Source organism: Zootoca vivipara, chromosome 2 (assembly GCF_965207765.1).
Source record: "Zootoca vivipara chromosome 2, rZooViv2.hap1.1, whole genome shotgun sequence".
NCBI lineage: Eukaryota > Metazoa > Chordata > Lepidosauria > Squamata > Lacertidae > Zootoca > Zootoca vivipara.
The window spans coordinates 117846753-117872548 of NC_142584.1; the positions used below are offsets into that span (position 1 = coordinate 117846753).

General features: G+C 47.3%; 1 protein-coding gene across 4 annotated transcripts in view; it reads left to right on the forward strand.

Moving 5' to 3' along the window:
* Positions 1 to 393: 393 nt before the first annotated feature.
* LOC118080168 (alpha-2-macroglobulin) overlaps positions 394 to 25796 on the forward strand; it is a 61584-nt gene continuing 36181 nt past the window's right edge. For all 4 annotated transcript variants that reach the window (XM_060268972.2, XM_060268976.2, XM_060268979.2 and 1 more), the window contains exons 1-12: positions 394 to 558; positions 1336 to 1519; positions 2996 to 3161; positions 5509 to 5561; positions 7521 to 7541; positions 11051 to 11219; positions 12132 to 12216; positions 13524 to 13671; positions 14409 to 14523; positions 15691 to 15800; positions 17053 to 17214; positions 24563 to 24787. In XM_060268972.2, the coding sequence (XP_060124955.1) occupies positions 467 to 558; positions 1336 to 1519; positions 2996 to 3161; positions 5509 to 5561; positions 7521 to 7541; positions 11051 to 11219; positions 12132 to 12216; positions 13524 to 13671; positions 14409 to 14523; positions 15691 to 15800; positions 17053 to 17214; positions 24563 to 24787 (1530 nt within the window). In that variant the 5' untranslated portion in view covers positions 394 to 466. The remainder of the gene's footprint in view (positions 559 to 1335; positions 1520 to 2995; positions 3162 to 5508; positions 5562 to 7520; positions 7542 to 11050; positions 11220 to 12131; positions 12217 to 13523; positions 13672 to 14408; positions 14524 to 15690; positions 15801 to 17052; positions 17215 to 24562; positions 24788 to 25796) is intronic.

Here is a 25796-nt window from a genome sequence, read left to right on the forward strand (position 1 = left end):
AGGTTTTTCTCATTGAAGCGGACCAGATGTTTGGAACAACGGCCAATGGCTGAGTAAAATGTGTGATGCTCTGCCAGCCTGTTTGTGCCAAGTGGACAGCAATGGCATTATGGAATGCCTGGGCCTGAAATAAATCTTCTTCCCAGCACCCAGGGTAGCTTCCTCCTTCCCTTCCCTCTGGGTGAAACACAGGACAGTGCCTTGCATAACAAACACTGTCAGTGACCTCTTTTTTTTCTCTCTCTCCCCCCCCCCCCTTGTTTGCCTGCCAGGGGACATTCTGTGTGCTCTTTGTGACTCAAGAGCTGCCCACACTTCCAGCACCTCCTCCCTGGGGGCTGTTTGTAGAGGACGAGAGTCGGTTATAAAGAGACTGGCTGGACTGGCGAAGGCAGGAGCAGTCCAGGGTGTGAAGGACCAGCCTCCACCTCCACCTCGCCTGCCCATCGCCTGTATCCTGACCACCATGGGGACGGGACGGATCCTTGTGGGGCCCAGCTTCTTTCTCCTGCTGCTGTTCCTCCTTCCTGGGGACATCTCGGCGTCCGCCACAGAACCGTAAGCTGCTTGCTGGAGGGGTTTTCCCACCACACACACACACACACACACACACACACACACACACACACACACCCTTCCTTGCTTTCTGCAAAGCCCACCTCTGCCTCTATCCCCCAGAGAGCAACTCTCCTAGATCCCCATGCACAGCTTTGCAAAGACAGAAGGTAGGGAGGTGGTGCTAGAGCCAGCTGGGGATGGAGCACTTACCTGATGGCTGGATGTTGCTTTTGCTGCAACTTACAGAGAGGGGAAAGGGCAAGGCAGTGGGGAGGTCAGCGCGGTGTGGGTGCGCCAGCAGGAGCATTGGAGTAGCAGCAAGGAGGTCGGCGCAGTGCGGACACACCTGCAGAAGCATTGGAGTAGCTCCATGGGTGCGTATGCTCTCTGCCAACCTCTCCACTATGTCACCCGTCCCTCTGCATAAGTGGCAGTGATACAGACACCTATAAAAATAGCACTGGCTCTTCCTACAGCTAGATAGTCACGGGGGAAAACAACAGTTGGGAGGAATTCAACCAATGCTTTTGATGGGTCATAACTATAGTTGGGGCTCTTTTCAACTGGAACTTGCTGGAACTCAGTTCCGGCACCTCTCAAGTACCGGTAGGTGCCGTTGTCATTCTAAGAGAACAAGGGAGGCGTTTATGGTGAGTTCCAGCACCTCTTTTTCTAGAAAAAACAGCCCTGGCTATAATGATGAACCAAAAACAAAGAGCCCCCAGTGTCCTCCTCGTTTCCTGGTCCTCCTGACCTTTCATGCCCACCTCCTCCCAGGCAATACTTGGTTCTGGTGCCCTACTTGATCCACACCGAGACGCCCAAGAAGATCTGTATCCAGCTGAACCACCTGAATGAGTCGGTGACGTTGAGCATCACTCTGGAGCACGGAGGGCAGAACAAGACCCTGCTCACTAAAATGGTCACCAAGAAGGATGTGTTCGAGTGCATCGCATTCCAGGTGAGAATTTATTGCTTGCCATTTTGCTCTATGCTCCTGAATCGAGATTGCCATGCACTTCACCAAGGACAAACAGCACCGCCACATTGCGGCAGGCACCCTCATGCCAGCACCTGCCGCTATGGTGCTCATCTCCATGACTGTTGGTTCCTCTGCTGCCAGGAGAGGAGCCCTCGGCCGTGCTGCGCTGGGGGGCACCTGCATGGGGGTTGAAGTGTAGGTGGGTTCCCACGAGGCAAGACACAGTGATAACAGCAAGAACTAACAGAACTGGACAACAGGGGCAAAGCAAATGCCTAGACTGTCAAACCTCTGTTTAAGTACGCCTCGGTTTGAGTATTTTCAGTTGAAGTACTCTGTGGACCTGTCAGGGATGGATTAATCCACTTTCCATTACTTTCAATGGGAAAGTTCGCTTCAGGTTAAGTACGGACTTCCGGAACCAATTACACTCAGACCTCGGGTTAAGTACGCTTCAGGTTGAGTATTCCACGGACCCGTCTGGAACAGATTAATCCACTTTCCGTTACTTTCCATGGGAAAGTTCGCTTCAGGTTAAGTACGCTTCAGTTTAAGTACTCCACGGACCGTCTGGAACAGATTAATCCACTTTCCATTACAGTGGTGCCTCGCTAGACAAATTTAATTCATTCCACGGGTCTTTTCTTATAATGAAAAATTCATCTAGCGAATCCCATAGGAATGCATTGAATTTTTTTTTGAATTTTTTTTTTGCCCATAGGAACGCATTAATTGAATTTCAATGCATTCCTATGGGAAACCGCGATTTGTTAGACGAATTTTTCATAAAACGAATTCGTCTAGCGAGGCAACCTCCGCTCAAAAAATCCTTTCGTTAAGCGGAAATTTCGTTAAGCAGGGCATTCGTTAAGCGAGGCACCACTGTACTTTCAATGGGAAAGTTCGCTTCAGGTTAAGTACACTTCAGGTTAAGTACAGACTTCCGGAACCAATTGTGTTTGTAAACTGAGGTGCCACTGTATACATTTCTGAAGGCCTGGGCCACTCCCACTCCCAACGTGATTGGCCGTCTAAACTTCCAAGCCAATGGCAGAGGCCCAAATCCTGAAGTCTTCTGTGATTGGATATCATGTATCGAATCAGAACACAGGGGCTCAGAATCCTTAGTCCAGACTCAAGCTCAGGCAAACACAGACCACTGAATACATAACAGGGGTGCCTGCTTCAAACCCCCTCAAAAATTCACACCCAGGGCCCCGGCCCCTCTGGCAACCCCTCTCCTCTCCTCTCCTCTCCTCTCCTCTCTATGAAAAAGATGCACCAAATACATCGAAATGCAATATTTCATTTATTAAGGATAGATGTGGATTAACAATGTCAGGTGTACACACCGCTTTCCAAAACAGCAGTGGGAGCCCCCTGGATTCCAGGTAGGTGGGAGTCTATACACAGACCAAGCCTGCTCCTCTATTCCTTTTTCCTTCCTTCCTCCAGGTTCCCAAATTGAGTGGTTCTTCTAGCTCCCCAGAAGCATTCCTCACAGTGGAGGTAAAAGGGGATACGCTGCGCTTCAAGAGCCGGAAAGCTGTGCTGGTCAAAAACCTGGACGTCCTGCTCTTCATCCAGACAGACAAGCCCATCTACAAGCCAGGGGAGACTGGTAAGTGAGAGGCTGGGGTTACGGGAAGGGAGAACCGCTAGTTAAATCCCACATCCCCTTTGTAAACATGGCTCTCTACAGACCATGTTCAGCCTGGAAACGATGGAGAGGTGACATGACAGCCATCTTCAAATACCTGAAGGGCTGTCATCACATGGAAGGGGGGGGGCAATCTTGCTTTCTGCTGCTGCTTCAGAGGGGTAGGATGTGAAGCAACGGATTCAAAATGCAAGAAAGGAGATTCTCAGGGGGGGGGGGAGTCAGGGACAACTTTCTGTCGGCAAGAAACGCTCGACAGTGGAATGGACTCTCAGAAGGTGGAGGACAGAACTGAGTATATATAACATCTGGGAAATGAGCCCCAAGGTGTAGTGTGGGGCTGTGGCTCCGGGTGCAATTTTGTGAGGGGGTGCAAACAGGCGCCCCAAAAGCAGGCTCCTTCATTGGGGCCTGGATCCATGCAAGAAGGAGCTGCTCCTAGGCTGTGGCACTTATGCCGGGCTACAGCTCCGCCTCCGGGGTCAGGCCAGATCTGGCAGCAGAGAACAAGAGAGTGGGTGACTGCACTGCCACCCCCTTTCCTTGGCTGCGAGGTGCCTTGCGCCCGACTGCAGCAGCTCCGTCGCCGGGTCAGGCCTGACCTGGTGGTGGAGAGCAGGAGCAATGTGGGTGGCAGTTTCCCTGCCCCTCTCCTCCCCTGGACTGTAGCATGTCTAAACCACTGAGCCTCTTGGGCTTGCCAATCAGAAGGTCGGCAGTTCGAATCCCCGCGACGGAGTGAGCTCCCGTTGCTCTGTCCCAGCACCTGCCAACCTAGCAGTTCGAAAGCACATCGAAGTGCAAGTAGAAAAATAAATGCGGCAGCCAGACTGGTGACTGGGAGCGGCCGCTGGGACCACATAACACTGGTCTTGAAAGACCTACATTGGCTCCCAGTGCGTTTCCAAGCACAATTCAAAGTGTTGCTGCTGACCTTTAAAGCCGTAAACGGCCTCGGTCCTGTATACCTGAAGGAGCGTCTCCACCTCCATCGTTCAGACCGGACACTGAGATCCAGCACCGAGGGCCTTCTGGTGGTTCCCTCACTGCGAGAAGCAAAGCTACAGGGAACCAGGCAGAGGGCCTTCTCGGTAGTGGCAGGGAAGTTTTTAGTCTGTGATATTTGAATGTATTTTGATGTGTGTTGGAAGCTGCCCAGAGTGGCGGGGGAGAGCCGACCAGATGGGCGGGGTACAAATAAAATAATAATAATAATAATAGGTACCGCAGCGGCAGGAAGGTAAATGCTGTTTCCATGCGCTCTGGTTTCCGTCACGGTGTTCTGTTGTGCCAGAAGCAGTTTAGTCCTGCTGGCCACATGACCTGGAAAGCTGTCTATGGACAAACGCCGGCTCCCTCGGCCTGAAAGCGAGATGAGCATTGCAACCCCATGGTCACCTTTGACTGGACTTAACCGTCCAGGGGTCATTTACCTTTACCTTTATTACCATATCATGATGTTGGGCTGGTGATCCATTGGGATGTTGAGAAGCTGACATGGCATACCCTAGCCCTGGGCTTTTTAGACTCGTCTACCCATGCACCCAAGGGGCGTATGGGTTGCCAGATGCGAAATAAATAGGCCTTATTTTCAGTTCTCGTACCCCACTGAAGCTCTACGCGGAAACGCCAGAGGCTGAGCATGTCCTCTTCCACTGAATACACTGTGGTTGTTAGGGGCAACAGAATGGGGCTTCAAAGGGCACTTCCAGATCATCACTACATTGGGGTTTGAATTGCACACCAGCATGTTCAAGTTATGTAACGATAGTTGATTGGGAAGTCTTGCATAAGAAACCGGCTTCCTCAAAAGGTCTCACTTTGATGTCATCTGTTCTCCCTACAAACAAATCAGAATGAATGCACATTGAACAGGTTGTATGGGAACCCATGAAGAACGGGTCCCTTTTGTACAGTGGTACCTCTACTTACGAATAACTCTACTTACGAATGTTTCGACTTACGAATGGAGCTCCGCCCGCCATCTTGGATGCGGTTTAGATAGGATTTTTTTCTACTTATGAATTTTTAGATAGGGTTGCTTCGACTTACGGACTTTTTCACCCAATGCATTCCTATGGGATTCGACTTACAATTTTTTTCGACTTACAAATGTGCGTTCGGAACGCGTTAAATTCGTAAGTAGAGGTACCACTGTATTTGTGTTGAGTGATGCCTGCTATTTGGGCATTCCTTTTGTAGACATATTTATCTGCACACAGAGCACCCATGCTACAAATCAGCCACAAGCCATCAGAACAGAACTGCAAATGAACATGCTTTTAAAAAAAATTTATTTCCTTTCCAGTTCAATTCCGTGTTGCCACCCTGGATGAAAGTTTCCGACCTGTTACTGAAAAAGTGAGTTTTCTCAGTGCCGAAGTATAATAGGCAGACGGGTGATCAGAGAGTAATACCCATTTATGTTTTTAATTATTTAATGTTAATTAAAGCATCAGCTCAGACCTAAAAGAGCACCACAAGCACACTTTAGGCTAGGAGCTAAACTGTACTAACATAACTCTGGAGCTAAATTCTAAAGGTAGAAACTCTGTTTTAAAACAAACAAACAAAAACAAACAAACAAACCAGCTTTCAGCTCTGTGGAAGGAGTAAAAAAAAAACCCACTAAATTATAGTTCCACACAGTACAGATCTAGTTACTGGAAGAGTCAGTATGTGTGTGTGTGTGTGTGTGTGTGTGTGTGTGTGTGTGTGTATGAATGAATTTATTAATACGGTCGCAGACCAGCATCAACACGCACAATATCACAGATCATAAAACATATCAAAAATACAAAGGACAGTCTGAATATAACAAGGATTTAAATATTAAAATTAAAATTAATTGTTAGTGTACCCCCTATAGTTAACATTTAGGGGTTTGATCATTATGGGATACCACTTGCTTCCTGCGATTGATTGCAGACACACAGAATTTGGCTACATTTAATGTAGTCTTGGGATTCTCATCAGAAGTTTTAAACTATGGTGTTTGGATTCTTTCATGGACTTCTGCAAAACAGGTGTAATAAAAGTCAAACGTATATCCTCATAAAAACGACAACGTAGCAGTACATGTGAAGCAGTTTCTACTTCCATTGAGCCACAAGGGCAGACCTGTGCTGTATATAGTTACTGGAAGAGTCCGTGTGTGTGTGTGTGTGTGTGTGTGTGTGTGTGTGTGAGTGTAATAATATATATATATTAAAGCTAAGCTTTTAAAAACAAAGCTCATTTTGAATTTCAGGTGTGGGGTTTTTTAGGTGAAAAATGACTCAGCTGAAAGTTTCAGCTTTCAGTTCAGTTGAAAACCAACTGATCCAGTTTATCAAAGTGGGAGTATAAGTGGGGAAACAGTTAAAGTTGAAAATCAGCTTTGCTGCCTCCTTAACATCACTGAATAGCTGCTCCACAGAGCTTTTCTCTGTGCTGAGGGGACTGCCGACACCTGTCCCTGAAAATAGACTGTTGGAACGATCAGGCACCTGTCGTGACACGCTTGTTAGGCAAATTGAGGAAAAACTCCCTCATCTTCATGTTGAGTGGACTGCTACCATTATTGCAGTGGCAGGTGAACTAATCTGGGGAACCGGGTTCGTGTCTCCGCTCCTCCACATGCAGCTGCTGGGTGACCTTGGGCTAGTCACACTTCTCTGAAGTCTCTCAGCCTCACTCACCTCACAGAGTGTTTGTTGTGGGGGAGGAAGGGAAAGGAGAATGTTAGCCACTTTGAGACTCCTCATCATCATCATCAAGCTTTAAAAAGAATGAATAGTGTAATGAATGAATGTTGGGATACAACATACATATTTATAGAAAATACATCAGGTATTCATAAATGTTGCCAGATAAAATTGTATTGAGTAGGAACATGCCAAACACGAGGTTGTTTGGTCATATGAATAGCAAACAGCCTCAAAAGAGATGCAAAGTCTGAGGGGCTTATTCTATGGGTCAGTTTTTCAGAGATGGGAATAAACTTTTTCCTACCATAAGTCCCAAGAGTAAAAAAAAAGACAAGTGTTTCTATCCTGGAGAGAGCATTAGGTGAGTGGGGACCAGCAGCTATTGAATTAATAGTTGACGGAGTTGTGGGTTTTTTTGGGGTCTTTAATGGATATTGTTTCTATGTTGTGCATAGTGTACACCTCTAGGGTCCTCCCCCATACTAAGCTGCTTAGAAATGCTTTAAAAGGAATAAATAAGCATAAAACACTGCTGGGGAAGTTGTGGGGTGGGATTTGCCTTTGAGGGAGTTTCTCAATCATTGTCATCTTCAATTTCTCTCCCCCTCCCTCCTGTCTTTTGCTTCCACAGATCCCATTGATTTACCTCCAGGTAAGTGGGCAATTCCTCTTCACCTCTCATCATAATTACCTATAGCAATTTTGGGGACGGGGGTACAATGTGCAAAGCAGAACCCAGCTATCCTTTGACATTCACATTTATCCAAATTTTGCGGTGCAGTTCTCCAGCCGATGTTACCTTGGAATCTCGGGCAAATATTTGCTACAAACAGAAAAGGGGGTTTAGCTATTAACTGTGGCTACAATCATCCAACTACCTGTCAGCAAGTTCTGACAGGTACTTGCTTTAGGGCTTGCTTTAGAGTTAAACAACTACAGTATATGACTTTGAAGGAAGGAAGCTTTTAATGTTTGATGAATTCCACCCAGCCCCCTGCTCTGTATTTGGTCAGAAGCTGCCCAGTGTGGCCAGGGTAACCCGGTCAGATGGGTGGCGTTTAAGAATTATTATTATTGTAAGTAACATCTCTCACTGCCTCCATTTCTTCCCCTTCTATTTGCCAGGAGGTGATGGGACCAGTGGCCTCCTAAATAATAACCACCTCCTAAATAATAATAATAATTATTAGTATTAGTATTATTATTATTAGTTAATAATAATTAGTATTATTATTATTAGTAGTAGTAGTAGTATTATTAGTATTATTATTAGTATTATTTTATTAATTTGTTACTATCATTTGTTACTATTATATGTTGTTATTGTTATTATTTAGAGTGCAGATGCTTAGGAGGTTGTGCTGAATGTAAAAAGGACATGAAGAAGTTGTCTTCTCTCTGCCCCCCTTGCAATAATAATAATAATAATAATAATAATAATAATAATAATAATAATTTATTATTTATACCCCGCCCTTTTGGCTTGGTTTCCCTAGCCACTCTTGGCGGCTTCCCACAGAAATATTAAAATACAATAATTTATAAAACATTTAAAGCTTCCCTAAACAGGGCTGCCTTCAGATGTCCTCTAAAAGTCTGGTAGTTGTTTTTCTCTTTGACATCTGGTGGGAGGGCGTTCCACAGGGCAGGTGCCACTACCGAGAAGGCCCTCTGCCTGGTTCCCTGCAACTTGGCTTCTCGCAGCAAGGGAACCCCCAGAAGGCCCTCGGCACTGGACCTCAGTGTCCGGGCAGAACGATGGAGGTGGAGACGCTCTGGAACGAGGCTGTTTAGGGCTTTAAAGGTCAGCACCAACACTTTGAATTGTGCTTGGAAACGCACTGGGAGCCAATGTAGGTCTTTCAAGACCAGTGTTATGTGGTCTTGGCATCCACTCCCAGTCACCAATCTAGCTGCCGCATTCTGGATTAATTGTAGTTTCCGGGTCACCTTCAAAGGTAGCCCCACATAGAGTGCCTTGCAGTAGTCCAAGCAGGCCTGGCTCTAGGGGTAGTCTTGATGGCGTGGGGTGCCAGGGTGCTGGGCTGGTAGGCGGGCACTGCGCGGTAAAGCCGTGCGGAAGCCATGTTGTGCGCTGCGCCCGACCTGCTTGAGACAGCCCTGAGTCCAAGCGAGAGATAACTATCAATTAATCAGCTCGTTTTAATATAAAGGAAAGTCAGGTCCTGGATAGGCATCAACTCAGCTGAAAACATTGCTTTGGGTTCAAGATCCTCTGGAAGGAGAGGAGAGGAGAGAACTGCACACATTATCTGCAATTTCTTCAAATCAGTATATCCTATAACTGTTCCCAGACTTACCGGCGTTTGGGCCGGTTCCCACCGCGCCGATCGCGCGGCGGGCCGGAGGGTGGGGGAGCGCGCGCACGGGCGCTTACTGGCATGGCGGCGCGCTTCCCTGGTGGAAAAAGCGCCGAAAATCCGTTGTGCGCATGCACGTGGGCCTCCCCCGACCCGGAAGTGCACCAGAAATGACTTCTTCCGGGTCGGGAGAGGCCCATACGCATGCACAGAAAGGATTTTCGGCGCTTTTTTCCCAACCCGGAAAGAGCGGGCGGCGGGCGGCGGGGGTCGTCGCGGGCCGGATTGGCAGGCTAATTGGGCCGCATCCGGCCCCCGGGCCATAGTCTGGGGACCCCTGCTATAACACATTCAGCTTCCAGAGTTCGTAGGTGGCCTTGTTGTGGCTTCTCCTGGCAAAGGGCAGGTAAGAAATGATGGTGATGCTGTGGTGAGGATGAGTCCAGCTTCAGCAGGCTCTGAGGTTCTCTTTGCCTGCCTGCCTCCCCTTCTCCCCTCCCCGCTGGAGTGAATTTGTTTGCACGGTTCCTCAAACAAACTCCTCTGTCTGTTGAAATTGCTGGTTAATTGTCAACGAAGCCCCTCTTTGGAGGGTTTGAAGTAGGGCTGTGTGCAAGCCTGTTCATCTGCCCCCAATTTGCAGCCCCCTGGATCAGGTCAGTGCTCCCTGTGGCTAGAAAGCTCCCCTTCTGTGCTGACAGACCAGCTCTGGGATCCTAGGAGCCAGCTCCACACCCAGTCAGGGCCGGCCCTAAGGCAAGGTTGGGTGGCACAATGCACCAGGGCACCGGGCCTCCAGGGGGCGCTGCGCCACGCCTGCGGCAGCTGTGCTTCACCCGCCTGGCTGCCCTCCCGCTCGCCCTGCTCCTTGCCTCCCTCTCTCCTGCCCGCTGTGGGTTCGAGTTCCGGCCTCAGCCTGGCGGGTCAGGGGCATGAGGAGGGCGAGAGGCCGGGCGCTGCGCGACACCGCCCCCCCCCCAGCAGAGGCACCCCGGAGGACAACCAGGCAGCCTGACCCACCTGCTGCGGCACCCCTGAGCCCGGCCCACCCTCAGCACCTGGCCTGCCCATGCCATGTCCCTCCTCTGCGCCCGTGGTGAGTTGGGGGTGGTGGCAGCGGGACCTTTGCGCCACGGCGCTCAATGTGGTTATGATGGGCCTGCACCCAGTAAAATATTTGAGGGGGCTGGGCTCCCCAAAGTTGATAAGCATTCAAAGGGTGTGCGTGTGGCATGTCTTCTGATCAGTTATGTGGAGTCTCCTTCTTTTGAGGGCTTTAAGCGGAGGCTTGACAGCCATCTGTCAGGAATGCTTTGGTGGTGTTTCCTGCCTGGCAGGGGGTTGGACTGGATGGCCCTTGTGGTCTCTTCCAACTCTATGATTCTAACCATGTTTCTCCGAAAATAAGCCATACCCCGAAAATAAGACATCCCCTGAAAATAAGCCACCATGTGTGTGTTTTGAGGAAAAATAAATATAAGACGGTGTCTTATTTTTGGAGAAACACGGTATGATTCCAGGTGTTTGACCACCTGTGATCCTGAATGCTGGTGACATCTCATAGTGGAGTTTGACCAGCGATCCTGAATGCTGGTGACATCTCATAGTGGAGTTTGACCCCAATACTCCCCAATACTCCCCTTTCATGCCTATTGCATGGTTCTAGGGCTCTGGAGACAGAGATTGCTGCAGAAATAGCAATTTCTTTCTAACTCATCTACCCCAGACCATTACACCACTGGATATGCCCCAGCACTGTCCTCTTCTGGAGCCAGAAACAGCAATCCATCCTTTTAACCCATGTGATCCCCCCCAACCTTAACTTTCTTGTGACTTTCAGGATCCCAAGAACAACCGCTTGATGCAGTGGACCGAAGTGGAGCTAAAAGGGGGCCTGGTCCAGCTCTCCTTCCCTCTCGGCTCTGAGCCCCCTCAAGGCACCTACAGACTGAAGGTGCAGAAAGCCACCAATGCATGGGAGGAGAGAGCCTTTGAAGTGTCGGAATATGGTGAGGAGGATGGAAAGGTCCCAATTGGGTTGCAGGGAATTGGGCACCCAGGATGCTGAGCAGAAGGGGCTTGGGGTTCATGATGTATCTTATCCCTTCATTTACTTTTCCTGCCTCCTTGTGGAGTTTGCACCCAACAGGGGCAAATAACAATGAGAAATGAGGTCACAGGGAAGCAGGCACAGGGCCTTCTTGGTGGTGGCACCCGCCCTGTGGAACACCCTCCCATGAGACTTTTAGAAGACATCGGAAGGCAGCCCTGTTTAGGGAAGTTTTTAATGTTTGATGTTTTATCGTGTTTTTCATATTCAGTTGGGAGCCGCCCAGAGTGGCTGGGGAAACCCAGCCGGATGGGCAGGATGATGATGATAATAATAATAATAATAATAATAATAATAATAATAATAATAATAATACAGTAGAGCAGGGGTGGCCAAGTTCCAAGAGACTGCGATCTACTCACAGAGTTAAAAAACTGGCAGTGATCTACCCCCTTTTGGGGGGTTCAGGTCAAAGTTGTTGAGCTTTTTTAGGAAGGAAAGCCTTGTTTTGGGGGGTTCACGTAAAGGTTGTTGAGCTTCTTTAGGGAGGAGGAAAGCAACATTGACATTGAGCTTTTTTTAAGGAAGGAAAGCCCAGTTTTTGGTGGTTCAGGTCATTTTAGGGGTGGAGGGCAAAGATGTTGAGTTTTTTTTTAGGGAAGCCAATTTTTTAAGCTTCTTTGGGGGGAGCCACTGATCTACCGGTGATCTACCACAGACGTCCAGTGGTCTACCGGTAGATCACAATCTACCTGTTGGACATGCCTGCAGTAGAGGAACGGGTGATAGGCTGTTTTGGAATCTTAAAGGTGAGGTTTCCAAGTCCAGCCAAAGCTTTCCTTCACCTCCCCTATTCTTTTCCCTTCTGTAGTATTGCCCAAATTCGAAGTTGTGGTGAAGGCACCTGAGGTCGTCACAATTATGGCCGAGGAATTGAAAGCGACTGTTTGTGGAGTGTAAGTGGGAACATCGAGGACTTCTTGGTGGGAGGAGGGTGGTGGTTCCCAAAGTGGGAAGTACTGCCCCCTGGAGGGTGGGATTACCTAGGGGAGATGCTGGGAGGCAACGGGGTGGTGGGTGCTGCAGGTGGTGAGTCAGGACTCCTGCAAGTGACTTTAAACCAGAAGTTGGGAAAATGGCATCACTTCAAGTCCATCCATCACATTCAGAATTTACTTAATTGTGGTTACTAAATGTGGTGTCTTTAAAAGCATCTTAAAAAGCAGAGACATCACCTTGTCGACAAAGGTCCATATAGTTAAAGCTATGGTTTTCCCAGTAGTGATGTATGGAAGTGAGAGCTGGACCATAAAGAAGGCTGATCGCCGAAGAATGGATGCTTTTGAATTATGGTGCTGTCCCATGGACTGCAAGAAGATCAAACCTATCCATTCTGAAGGAAATCAGCCCTGAGTGCTCACTGGAAGGACAGATCCTGAAGCTGAGGCTCCAAGACTTTGGCCACCTCATGAGAAGAGAAGACTTCCTGGAAAAGACCCTGATGTTGGGAAAGATGGAGGGCACAAGGAGAAGGGGACGACAGAGGACGAGATGGTTGGACAGTGTTCTCGAAGCTACGAACATGAGTTTGACCAAACTGTGGGATGCAGTGGAAGACAGGAGTGCCTGGCATGCTCTGGTCCATGGGGTCACAAAGAGTTGGACATGACTAAATGACTAAACAACAACAACAAAATGTGGTATCTAAGACCCTTTCTCTACCACAGATCCTGGAGAGAAGCTACTACCAGTCAGAGTAGACAATATTAGTCTATAGAGGGATGGAAAGTCCGATCTAGTACATATTCTGCTGTGTTCCTGGGAAAACATCTTCACCAAACTCTAGACAATAAGCACACATGAAAAATATATATACCGTATAAAGATTTATTTTATTTTATTTTTAAAAAGAGGCAGTATTGTCAATCTTCCCTATATCTCTGTATCCTTTCTGAGGGCTTCCCCACACTAACTTTTCACACAACTCTGTGTCGGAGCAGTTTTTCATACACCCCAGAGTTTCCCCCACAAAAACCTGCTCTTTAAAGCTGAAATGCAACAAATTGGGATTTTCTGTGGTTTGCCATTTGCTCCGATTCAGTGGTAGAGAGTGGGTTTTCACAGGGAAAGCTCTGCAGAAAAAAGAACCCCAAAAATGAGCACTCAGAGCTTTAAAGCATAGGTAATGCCTGCAAAGCACGGAGGAAAAGTAAGTGTAGATAAGCCCTTAATCAATGCTATCTATGACCGTTTCTGTCTCCAGGTACACCTATGGGATGCCCGTTCCTGGCCAGGTGAAGATACGCGTTTGCCGAAAATACAACGATGCCAGAGGCCGAGGGTACAGCAGTTACACAGGCTCATGTTCTTGGGCAGAGCTGGGGGGTGTATGTGAAGAGTTCAGTGGAAAGGTGAGTCTCCAAAATAAAACTTAGGCACAATACAGATTTGCAGTCTAACTGGGAAGGGTTGAAGCTCAGTAGAAGAGCATCTCCTTTGCATGCAGGAGGTCTCAGGTTTGATTCTCAGCATCCCCAGTTAGGGCTGAGAGTTAAAGGAAGCTAAAGGAAGACTTGGACAGCCAAAGCCTTCTCAGTGGTGACCACGTTCCCCAGCAGAGGACTTGATTTGTGCCAGAAGCTGGACTTTTAGTGTTGCAGGTCCAGCCCTCTGGACTAAGTTACCAGTTGAAATTAGACAGCTGCCCCCATCATCATGCCATTCGGGCAGCTATTTTACCCGCCGCCCCCTAAAAAAACAAGTCTTCCCCTGGAGTGAGAGTCAGCCATTCTACATATAGCATATAGATGACCCTTGGGGTCCCTTCCAAACTCTTCACTTCTATGATTCCATGTTCTTTGAATTCTATAAATGGCTTTGTTGTTTTTAGAATTTGTAATGATGGTTTTATTGTTCAAGTTGTTTCCAGAGTTTGAAATACTGGCATGTTTTATCCTACTTTTATCTCGTAAACAGCTTCAGTGGCTTCTAGCTATGGTTTATAGTTTTGTTTAATAGTAGTATAGTAATAATAACACTAGGACAGAAAAAAAGAGAAGTTGTTGTTGTTGTTGTTGTTGTTGTTGTTGTTGTTGTTGTTGTTGTTGTTGTTGTTAACAACCTTGCAAATCTTTGGCTTCCCAAATAGGCAGATGCAAACGGCTGCTTCTCTCAGGTGGTGAAAACGAAGGTTTTTCAGATGAAGCGGGATTCGTCTCAGATGAAACTTGAAGTGGAGGGCAAGATCGTTGAGGAAGGCACCGGTGGGTTTTGTGGAACAGAAGGGCAGGGTGTGCTGATCAGAACTGGGTTGGGGGCAGTGTGGCCACAGAAAGCCCGTGCTGGGGCATGTGCAGAGGGCATTCAACAGACTGTCTCACCAGAGTGGTGCATGCTCTAGTTATCTCCCGCTTGGACTACTGCAATGCGCCCTACGTGGGGCTACCTTTGAAGGTGACCCGGAAACTACAACTAATCCAGAATGCGGCAGCTCGACTGGTGACTGGGAGCAGCCGCCGAGACCACATAACACCTACATTGGCTCCCAGTTCGTTTTCGAGCACAATTCAAAGTGTTGGTGCTGACCTTTAAAGCCCTAAATGGCCTCAGTCCAGTATACCTGAAGGAGCGTCTCCACCCCCATTGTTCAGCCCGGACACTGAGATCCAGCGCCGAGGGCCTTCTGGCGGTTCCCTCATTGCGAGAAGCAATGCTACAGGGAACCAGACAGAGGGCCTTCTCAGTAGTGGTGCCCGCCCTGTGGAACGCCCTTCCATCGGAGGTCAAGGAGATAAACAACTATTTTACATTTAGAAAACACCTAAAGGCAGCCCTGTTTAGGGAAGCTTTTAATGTTTTTAATCTGTGATATTTTAATGTATTTTGGTACTTGTTGGAAGCCGCCCAGAGTGGCGGGGGAAACCCAGCCAGATGGGCGGGGTATAAATAATAATAATAATAATAATAATAATAATAATAATAATAATACGGTAATAATGACAGCAGGTTGTGCCGACCAGTGACTGAACATTCACTTTTCATTCAGAAGGACCCAGGTTAGGCAGCCAGCCTCAGACAGCTTTTTTTCAATCCTGAGGGCCGGTTAGAGACTCATTTCTGGAACTCTGGAGAGCCCCTTCCAGTTCGGGGTTAGAGCATCCGCCTCGCATGTGCCATTTCAGCATAGCCCATCAACTTGATCTGCCATTCTCTTCTGGCCATTTGTCTTCTTTCCATCTCTGGGCAAATAGCATCCACGCAGCTGTCGTCGCATACATAAACCGTCTTTTCTGTTCCCTTGGAATCTCAGCACCTAAAAGAAATGCTTCTGGCTTTCTTGTAAATGAATCTGACTTATTGTAAGGCACCTCCCCACATGCCTAAAGGAATGAATTTCTCTCCCACTAAATTTGTTGTTTCATTTTTTGCAGGGGTGGAACTGACCGGCAATGCTTTCTCCACAATTACGGCAACCCTCAGCACAGTTACCTTTGAAAATGTGGACACTTACTACAAGCCTGGTATCCCGCTTTTTGGGCAGGTATTATTATTATTATTATTATTATTATTATTATGGTTATTACTATTAATAAATTAAATTGGTATACCCATCAATCTCAGGGTGGTTCACAAGATAAAATAACAATATAAAAAAATGTAAAAATCGTGAAACTGTGGGCTCCACTTTTCTCAGTAACCGCTTGACCGATTGCCCTGAAATTTGGACACAACAATCCATGCCACTTCCCGAGCGTTTGGAGAACCTCGGACGCCTCACATCTCATACCTGCGCAGGTACAAACCTGCTTTTCCACAAACTAAAACAGCGCCCTCAAGTGGCGTTATTCCCTCAGCTCCTCCTCCTACACCCCCTCCCTCCCCATGGAGTCTATGCCACACCCACAAACCCCGCCTCCTAACTTCAAATACCTCATGGTTCAGGACAGGATAACCCCAATCACAGGGATGACCTGGGGGGGTGGAGGGAAGAGGGGACGGGATAACTAATAGATCGGAACAGGGTGGGGGAATTCACAGGGATACCCCTGTTTAAACATGACACCTGTAAAACAGGGGGACTCTGAGGCTCAGGGGGATCTGAAGGGGGACTCTTATCTTCCAAGTCCCGGACTGCAGAATCCGGGACCGGCAGCCGTGTGACACCGGAAGTTGCGTCGACGTAACTTCTGGTGTCACTTTGCCCTTCTATGGGCACCAAGAATGGCCACCACCAGCTTCGAAAGTTGCTTGTACGCATGTCAGGAAGTGTGTCGACGCAACTTCCAGTGTCGCTCCGCCCATCTATGGGCACCAAAAATGGCCGCCGCCGACACCGGAAGTCGCTTCTATGCACTTCCGGACATGCGTAGATGCGACTTTTTAAGCCGGCGGTGGCCATTTTTGGTGCCCATAGAAGGGCAAATAGGAAAGGAAAAAATGGCCGCCGGCAGGAGAAAATAACAGAGAAAAACGGGAGACGAAGTGATATGGGGGGGCCACCGGGAAAAGGTAAGTAAAAACAGGGGTTTCCCAGGGAAAACGGGGTACTTGGCAGCTATGGGGGGACTATGACCCTCCATTTCACAGACTAGCGCACAGCAACGCGTGCAGGGCCAGCTAGTACATAATAAAAATAAAGACAACCCAATAACCACCTGTACAATGGAATTTAATGGAAAATGCAACTTAAGCTATTCTGAAGTAAGACACTGCAGTGCTCCCAAGTTATTTGCCAATGTAGTTCCCTGTCTGAAATAAAAGTCTTTGCTGTCTCTTGGCCTCTGCCCATCCAGGCGAAGCTCGTGGACGGTGCCAATGTTCCAATTGCCAACAAAACCGTTGAGATCCGTGTTGACCAATCAGGACACAGAGCCAACTACACAACTGACCACCAGGGGACTTTCCGGTTTGCCGTCGACACAACCAACTACACCGATAGTTCCATCAGGATCCAGGTGAGTGGAGAGGAAACAAGGGAGAGCATTCACAGTAACCAAACCTGATGAGGAATGACTGAGGGAGTCAGGTATGTTTAGCCTGGAGAAGAGGAGACCGAGAGGAGATGAAATAGCCATCTTCAGATATCTGAAGGACTGCCGTCACATGGAAGATGGAGCAAGTTTGTTTGTTTGCTGCTGCTGCTGCTGCACCAGAGGGTGGTCAGAAAGGAGACTCTGACCAAACATTAGGAAGAAGGATAAGAGCTGTTTGACAGTGGAAGAGATGACCCTGGAATGTGGTCGACTTCCCTGCCTTGGAGGTTTTTAAGCAGAGATCGGATGGTCACTGTCAGGGTTGTTCAGACTACTCCTGAGTAACGACCTTCCACATACTTGTCTTTCAAAAGTCTTTATTGGTGCACGTTATTTACAGTGTAGTCAGCTGTCAGTTTCATGTCTTCTCATTCCGTATCAGAATCCGGCACTGCCCCTTTTCGCGACTTTGACCAACATAAAAGCCTCGGGACAATGAATCTCCTCCCCTTTCTCCTCCTCCTCCTTCCCCCAGGGGGAAGGGTCTACGGTCTGCCTTCTGCCTTCTGCCTGTCCACCCTTCCCACCTCTCTCTCTGCCTGCCTGTGGCGCAGGGGCTCTCCAATGCTGCCAGAGCCCTGGCACTCCTTCTCCATCTCCTGACTCACCCCTTCAGAGCCCGCGCTTTCATGACTGCTTGGAGACGGGCTGCTCCTGATGGGGGGGGTCTCTATAATCCCTCCCCCTTACAGTCACCTCTGCTGATCTCTTTAGAATCTTTGGGGATTATTTAAAATCATAGAATTGGAGAGTTGGAAGGGACTCTGAGGATCACCTAACACCGAGACCATATAACACTGGTCCTGAAAGACCAATATTGGCTCCCAGTACGTTTCCGAGCACAGTTCAAAGTGTTGGTGCTGACCTTTAAAGCCCTAAATGGCCCTGGCCCTGTATACCTGAAGGAGCGTCTCCACCCCCATTGTTCACTTAGGTCCAGCTCCGAGGGCCTTCTGGCGGTTGCCTCCCTGCAAGAAGTGAGGTTATAAGAAACCAGGCAGAGGGTCTTCTCAGTGGTGGAACCCGCCCTGTGGAACGCCCTCCCATCAGATGTCAAGGAAAGAAACCACTATCTAACTTTTAGAAGACATCTGAAGGCAGCCCTGTTTAGGGATGTTTTTAATGTTTGGTGTTTTATCGTGTTTTTAATATTCTGTTGGGAGCTGCCCAGATTGGCTGGCAAAACCCAGCCAGATGGGTGGGGTATAAATTATTATTATTATTATTATTATTATTATTATTATTATTATTATTATTACCATTTGGTGTTATAAGCACCACACTCTAACCAACTGAGCTATCCAGGTGTTGTTTTATTTACCAATACCATGGACAAACAAGGGACCCTTTGGATCCCTTCCAACTCTACAATACTAAGATTCTATGGAAAAAAACAAACATGAGCATAAGAGTTTCAATGTTTTATATTGTATTGGTTTCCCCTTTGGATAAATAATATTGTAGGATGGAGAGAGTTTCAATGTGGGATGGAAATGATGTAATTACTTTGGGTCGTTCTGCCCGGACACTGAGGTCCAGCGCTGAGGGCCTTCTGGCGGTTCCCTCACTGTGAGAAGCAAAGCTACAGGGAACCAGGCAGAGGGCCTTCTTGGTAGTGGCACCCACCCTGTGGAACGCCCTCCCATCAGAGTTCAGAGAGATAAACAACTACCTGACATTTAGAAAATACCTAAAGGCAGACCTGTTTAGGGAAGTTTTTAATGACTGGTGTTTTAATGTATTTTTTTATAATAATTTTTATTAATTTTCAAACAAAACTAAACAAACTACACAACTACACAGACATACAATACAACACTGTCCCTTCGTTTTCCCTCCACCCACTGGTCCACCTCTGCCACCAGTGAAACCCGTGCGCTTTGAGAATCAAAGGGGGTCCATTGTGAGCTGGGTTTGACCTCCCCCCTCCCTCCTCCCCCCTCTTCCCCCCCCTGCCACTGAAGGGACAGGAATGGAGGAGCTCTGAGGATTGGTTTCCCCCAGCTCTTTCATAAACATACTTAAACAAATATACACATAACAATAGTAGGGGAGAATTTTAACTCCCCAATTCTTATTATCTTAACCTTATAATTGTGACTTCCTCGATAATCTTCCTCCTGGTTTTCCCTAAACAAAATCTAAAAGCTTATAGCGGGTTTTCTATTTCAGTTTAAAATCCTTTTCTTGTAATATTAACTCAATCCTCCTCCTTTTCCATGCTGCCCTCCCACAGGCCCCCTCCTGCCACAAGAGGAACCTGTAGGGCACAGCATTTCCAAGGTTCCATTATATCCCCTCCTCACCCCTCCGAGCACTCCCTGCCACTGAGTAGCTCAGAGTAAGGAGAGGAGAGTAGGCAGCTTTCTGCCTAAAAACCTAACTTAACTTACAAAAATTTACATTAACTTAAATACTTTCCTAAGCCGTTCTTATGTCTCCCTCCAGAAAACCCAGCTTATTTTCTTTCATTTTTACACTCCATCTCCTCTCCCTAAGTCTTTTCCCCCAATTGGATCAGCATTTCCGTTAACAGGCCAAAATTTCGAAAACCGTCTTTCAAAAACTAAAAGTAAAACTTTTAACTAGATTTTCATCCCACACCCATTCTTTCTCATGTCCGTCTCCAGGCCCTTGTCCCCCTCTGCCCCTGTCTTTCCCATTCCTCACTGACATCACCCCACATTCCAACCCCTCCAGGATCTTCAAGTCCATTAAACCTCAAGTTCCTTTGCTTCTCATTTTCTTGCTCTGCTTGTTTTTCTTCCTTTTGAAGTCCATGCTTTGCTTCATCCCAATCATATTTTTTATAGTCCAAGTCCTCTTTAAAATTTTCATCAAATTGTTTCTCCTGGCAACCAGTCTCAATCTCCACAGTCTCCAAATTCAAATTTTCCTCTAAGTCCTGGACTTGGACTTCAACCTCAGCTGCTGGTAAATTGGGATGTTGCCGTTCCTTGTAAATGTCCTCCCATGTTTGTAGATAGTTTAGCACAGCCTCCTGGAAGGCTCGAGAGTACTTTGTTTTCATACTTTTCCTAACCGCAGACAAACAGGAGGTGGAGAACAAAGGGTGCTGGAAAATTCCTTCCTTAGACGATCGACTCCATTTTGGCTGTTCTTTTCCTTTGTCTTTTGATTCAATCACAAATCCATTTTTAGTTCCAATGTTAAATAGTTCTAACACATTTTCAATCAATTTTTACTGATCACAACAGTGCAATAAATCCACCCGGTCTTTTGACAGTTTGACAGCTTTTGACAGCTGTCAAAACACTCTCCCCCTTTTTAATGCTGTACCTCAAGGGGTGCCGGACTCGGGAGTTGAGAGGGTTCGAAAAAGTCTTTCTTTCTTTCGGGTCCACAATTCCAAATGCTTTTCGTCGTTCGGCTTAAGATTTTTTAAAGCGCCTCCCAGTTTTCCATTAGGAAGAGACCGACTTCCGTTACTTTAAAATCTCTCCTATTTTTCCAATTGTTAAATTTAGAGTCCGTAATCAAAATTCCACTTACTTTATGGAAACCTTTAACTTTGTTCGGAAGAATCCGCCGCTTGCCGGGTCAGGACTCGGAGCTTCACTTCTCGGAGGTAAGATTAAGCCCAAAATGGCTCCCGCGGTTCCACCCCGCCGGCTCTCGATCGCTCTACTGAGCTCTTGGGCAGCGGGGGATCCACAAAACGGAGCAGCCGCTGGGCGCGTGAGTCACTGGGACTCTCTACCCGGTGCTTTTACGGGGAGTCCGCTCGCTCTGCGGACTTCCCCCCCCCTCCGCGAAGCCAGGGACTTCGGCGCGCGAAGTCCCTGCGTCCTTCTCTCCGCCGCGACAGACCGGAAGTCTCTGTTTTAATGTATTTTTAATCTTTTATTGGAAGCTGCCCAGAGTGGTTGGGGAAACCCAGCCAGATGGGTGGGGTAGAAATAATAAATTATTATTATCTCTTTTCACCCCGTCCTGGTGTCTGTGCTGCTCTTTCTCCTCCCTCTCCAAATTAGATCTTTATTTTTATGGTCCATGGCCAGCACGAAACAAAAAGAAGCAAGCTAGGAAAGGCATAAAACATATTATCCAAATAGTAGAATTGTAGAGCTTAGAAGAGGCTCCCAAGAGTCATCTGGAATCATGGTTATAACAGAATATGAGAGAATAAAATAAAATGAGGTTGATAAGAAAAACAACATAAAGGAAAATGGAACGGGTTTTAAAAGATGCAATCCTGTCATTAATTCCAAAGAATAAAATTAGAGACTGTGTGAGAGGGGGGGGAGTTCCTGGTGGGTTCCATAGCTCACGAATTCCTCTCCCACACCAACTGTTTCTGCGGCAGAATAGAGACAACCATAGAGATAATAGAATCATAGAGTTGGAAGAGACCACAAGGGACATGCAGTCCAACCCCCTACCAAGCAGGAAACACCATCAAAGCATTCTTGACATATGGCTGTCAAACCTCCGCTTAAAGACCTCCAAAGAGGGAGACTCCACCACACTCCTTGGTAGCAAATTCCACTACCAAACAGCTCTTCCTGTCAGGAAGTTCTTCCTAATGTTTAGGTCACGGGTGTCAAACACAAGGCCCGGGGGCCAAATCCGGCCCGCCAGACCTCGTCATGTGGCCCGCCGAGCGCCCCAGCCAGCGGGACCCAGCAGTGGGACCTTGCTGCTGAAGCGCCGCACCAAGAAAGCGCCGACAAACAGCTGGGGCCGGGGAAATACTTTTTGCCCCTGGGTCCCTTCGCGCTCTTTTCTGGCGCTGAATCAAGGTGGCAACCCCCCCCTTCCCTTTCTTTCTTCCTCTCTCTCGTTCTTATTCTTTCTTTCCCTCTCCTTCCTTCTTTATCTCTGTCTTCTCTCCCTTTCTTTTTCTTTCCTTCTTTATTCCTTCTTTCCTACTCTTCTTTCTCTCACCTCTTTCCTTCCTCTCTCCCTCCTGCTCCCTCTTTTCTTTCTTTCTTTCTTTCTTTCTTTCTTCCTTCCTTCCTTCCTTCCTTCCGTACTTCCGTACTTCCGTACTTCCGTACTTCCGTACTTCCGTACTTCCGTACTTCCCAACTTTCTTCCTCTCCCTCATTCTTATTCTTTCTTTCCCTCTACTTCCTTCCTTCTTTCTCCCTTTCCGTCTTCTCTCCCTCTTTCTTTTTCTTTCCTTCTTTATTCTCTTCCTTATTTCCTACTCTTCTTTCTCTCCCCTCTTTCCTTCCTTCCTTCCTCTCTCCCTCCCACTCCCTCTTTTCTTTCTTTCTTTCTTTCTTTCTTTCTTTCTTTCTTTCTTTCTTCCTTTCTTCCTTCCTTCCTTCCTTCCTTCCTTCCTTCCTTCCTCCCCTCCCCTCCCCTCCCTTCCCCTCCCTCTCCCTCTCCTCAGAAACATAGGATGCTGCTTTATACTTCTGGCCCTTAAACCCTGGAACCAGGAGAGCAGCTCCAGTGAGTCAACCTCAGCCAGTCCCTTTGGTGAAGGGTGGTGGCTCACTGGCAAAACATCTGTCCTGCATGCAGAAGGACCCCAGCATCTCCAGGTACTAGTAGCTCTGCAAAGGTCCTGCATGAAACCCTAGCGAGCCTCCACCACCCAGTGCAGTTACCAAAAATCATTTTTCAATAAATTGTACAATAATTGTACATTTGAATGTCTACTTGCCATTATTCTGACTATGTTTCTGCTTTCAGAGTTAGTTATTACTTACATTATTACAAAAAACAGTAATAATTGAATGCAGTGACAATAATTTAGGATAATAAAGAGTGGACACATACTCCTACAGATACAACCGGCCCTTTGAGGGTAAACCAAACTGCTGATGCGGCCCCTGATGAATTTGAGTTTGACACCCCTGGTTTAGGTGGAATCTTCTTTCTTGTAGCTTGAATCCATTGCTCCGTGTCCGCTTCTCTGGAGCAGCAGGAAACCCTCCTCTATATGGCATCCTATGATATGAGATGATACCTTATTCGATCTGTGGAACTGGCCCTGTTATAGGTACCACATAATACTCACTCCATGTTTGTAAGAAACCAATTATTTTAGTGTGGAAGTATCCACATTTTGGAACTCCCTCACTCAGGTGGGCTCCTTTACTGTACTCACTTTGGTGCTAAAAATAATTTTTGTTTAGGCAAGCCTACCCAGACATGTGGAATGTTAACATATCTTTTAATCTGCTTCTTTGTTGATTTTAATTATTTTCTTCCAATGTTTTTAAATAGGTGGTTTTTATTTTATTTTATTTTTAACTGATGATTTCATTATTTTATTCTTTTGCTAAACTGTATTGAGTGGGGGTTTCATTTTTTACAGTCAAGAGGTATGTGAATTTTATGAAATAAAGAAAGAAAATTATTACAGTCGTACCTTGGTTGTCGAACGGAATCCATTCTGGAAGTCCGTTCAACTTTTGAAAACGTTCAACAACCAAGTTGTGGCTTCCAATCGGCTACAGGAGCTTCCTGCAGCCAATTGGAAGCTGCGTCGTGTGGGAATGTTAGGGATGTGGATTAGGATATATTATTAGATAGATCCTATCCAAGCTTGTGTTAGCAAGCTTCCAATATCAGCAGAGTGACATTCCCCATTTGTGCACAGCAAAGTGTGAGCGTTAGGTTTGTTAGAACCTCTGCAACAATATTATACTTCAATATTATACTTCCTGGCAAATCCCCTTTGTCCCTCTTAAAAGAAATACATGACACAATAGTATTAAAATAAGGTAGAGTTTACTCACATGACATCCTGAGTTAACAGCGTAATCTCAGGAAGGCAGGCTTGCGTAGAGAAATTACAAGTATATACATCTGGAGTCTACTTAGTAAAGTGAGGCTCCATCTGGTCTCTCTCTTGGCAGCAGGCCAAGAGGGAGAACCATCCTAACTGGAGATTCTCTGGAGATGTGTTCCCGTTGAAGGAGAAATGGCTAAGAGAGAGAATGGCTGCTGGCTAGGGGCTTTTGTCTGCCAGCTAATCCATCTCATCTGCATATCTGGAGGAACAGGAACTTAGTCAGGTGTTCCCCCAGGTGAGTTCCTCTTAGTGGACACTCTAGGAACTGTTGTGACTTGTCTGCCCCAGTGTTCTATCCCACACGTCGGACGTTCGGCTTCCAAAGACTGTTCACAAACCAGAACACTCACTGCCGGGTTTGCAGTGTTCAGGAGCCAAAACGTTTGATTCACAAGACTTTCAGGATCCAACTACGACTGTGTTGCATTTTGTTGTACACCAACATCATTGAGGCATCTGTGGCTTTCCTCTCCCCTCTCTTTGTTTTTAAACCAGGCAATTTATAATTCAGATGTGGCATGTCATGAATGGGGCTGGCTCAGTCCGAATCACCAGAGTGCCTCTCATTCAGCCTCACGCTTTTATTCACCAAGCGAAAGCTATGTCCACATTGAGCCCATTCCTGGGACTTTAAGCTGCGGTCATACTCAGCCAGTCCGAGTGCATTACAGCCTGAAGCCTGGACTGGTGGAAGATAAGAAGATTGACTTTCACTACTTGGTAAGCCCAAATGGAGAGATCTTTGTTTCAGTGCCTTGGGCTAGAACAGATCCTGCGGGGCTGAATCTTAGGTCATACGGCAGGGAAGGACCTCTGACCAGTGACCAGTGCCATCATTGTATGTTGGTTGCTGTGCATGCAAATAGGTCAGAGATGAAGCTGGGCATTGGTCTGATAACTGTTGATAAGACGGTGCTAAGTGGCTTGGAGCTGAAACGATTTGCTGGGGGAACCTGGGCAGATGGGTGGGGTTGTTGTTGTTTAGTCATTTCCGACTCTTCGTGACCCCATGGACCAGAGCACGCCAGGCACTCCTGTCTTCCACTGCCTCCCGCAGTTTGGTCAAACTCATGTTCATAGCTTCGAGAACACTGTCCAACCATCTCGTCCTCTGTCGTCCCCTTCTCCTTGTGCCCTCCATCTTTCCCAACACCAGGGTCTTTTCCAAGGATTATTCTCTTCTCATGAGGTGGCCAAAGTATTGGAGCCTCAGCTTCACGATCTGTCCTTCCAGTGAGCACTCAGGGCTGATTTCCTTAAGAATGGATAGGTTTGATCTCCTTGCAGTCCATGGGACTCTCAAGAGTCTCCTCCAGCACCATAATTCAAAAGCATCAATTCTTCTTTGAATTATGGTGCTGGAGGAGACTCTTGAGAGTCCCATGGATGGGTGGGGTATAAGTCATAAACTGTTGTTGTTGTTGAAGCTGATAATCCTGGTTAATCAATGGAGGCTGGTCCATTAGGGCAAAAGGGGCACCACCCCACCAACCTCAGCCAGACCCCCATCTACCTGCCTTCTTCCTTCGAACCAGTCCAGGGCTTGTCACTGCTTGTTGCCTTCCTTCTACTTAGTTTCAGTGTTGTCCTTAGTCACAGCATGGAGGAGTATGTGACAGATCTATAACCAGTAAGTTCCATCTGCCCTTGCCTCTGTCGCCCCCTACTGTTGGGCTCCCCACGTTCCACCCTGCCAGTTGCAAGGGGCACCAGCCACCACTGCCTCTGG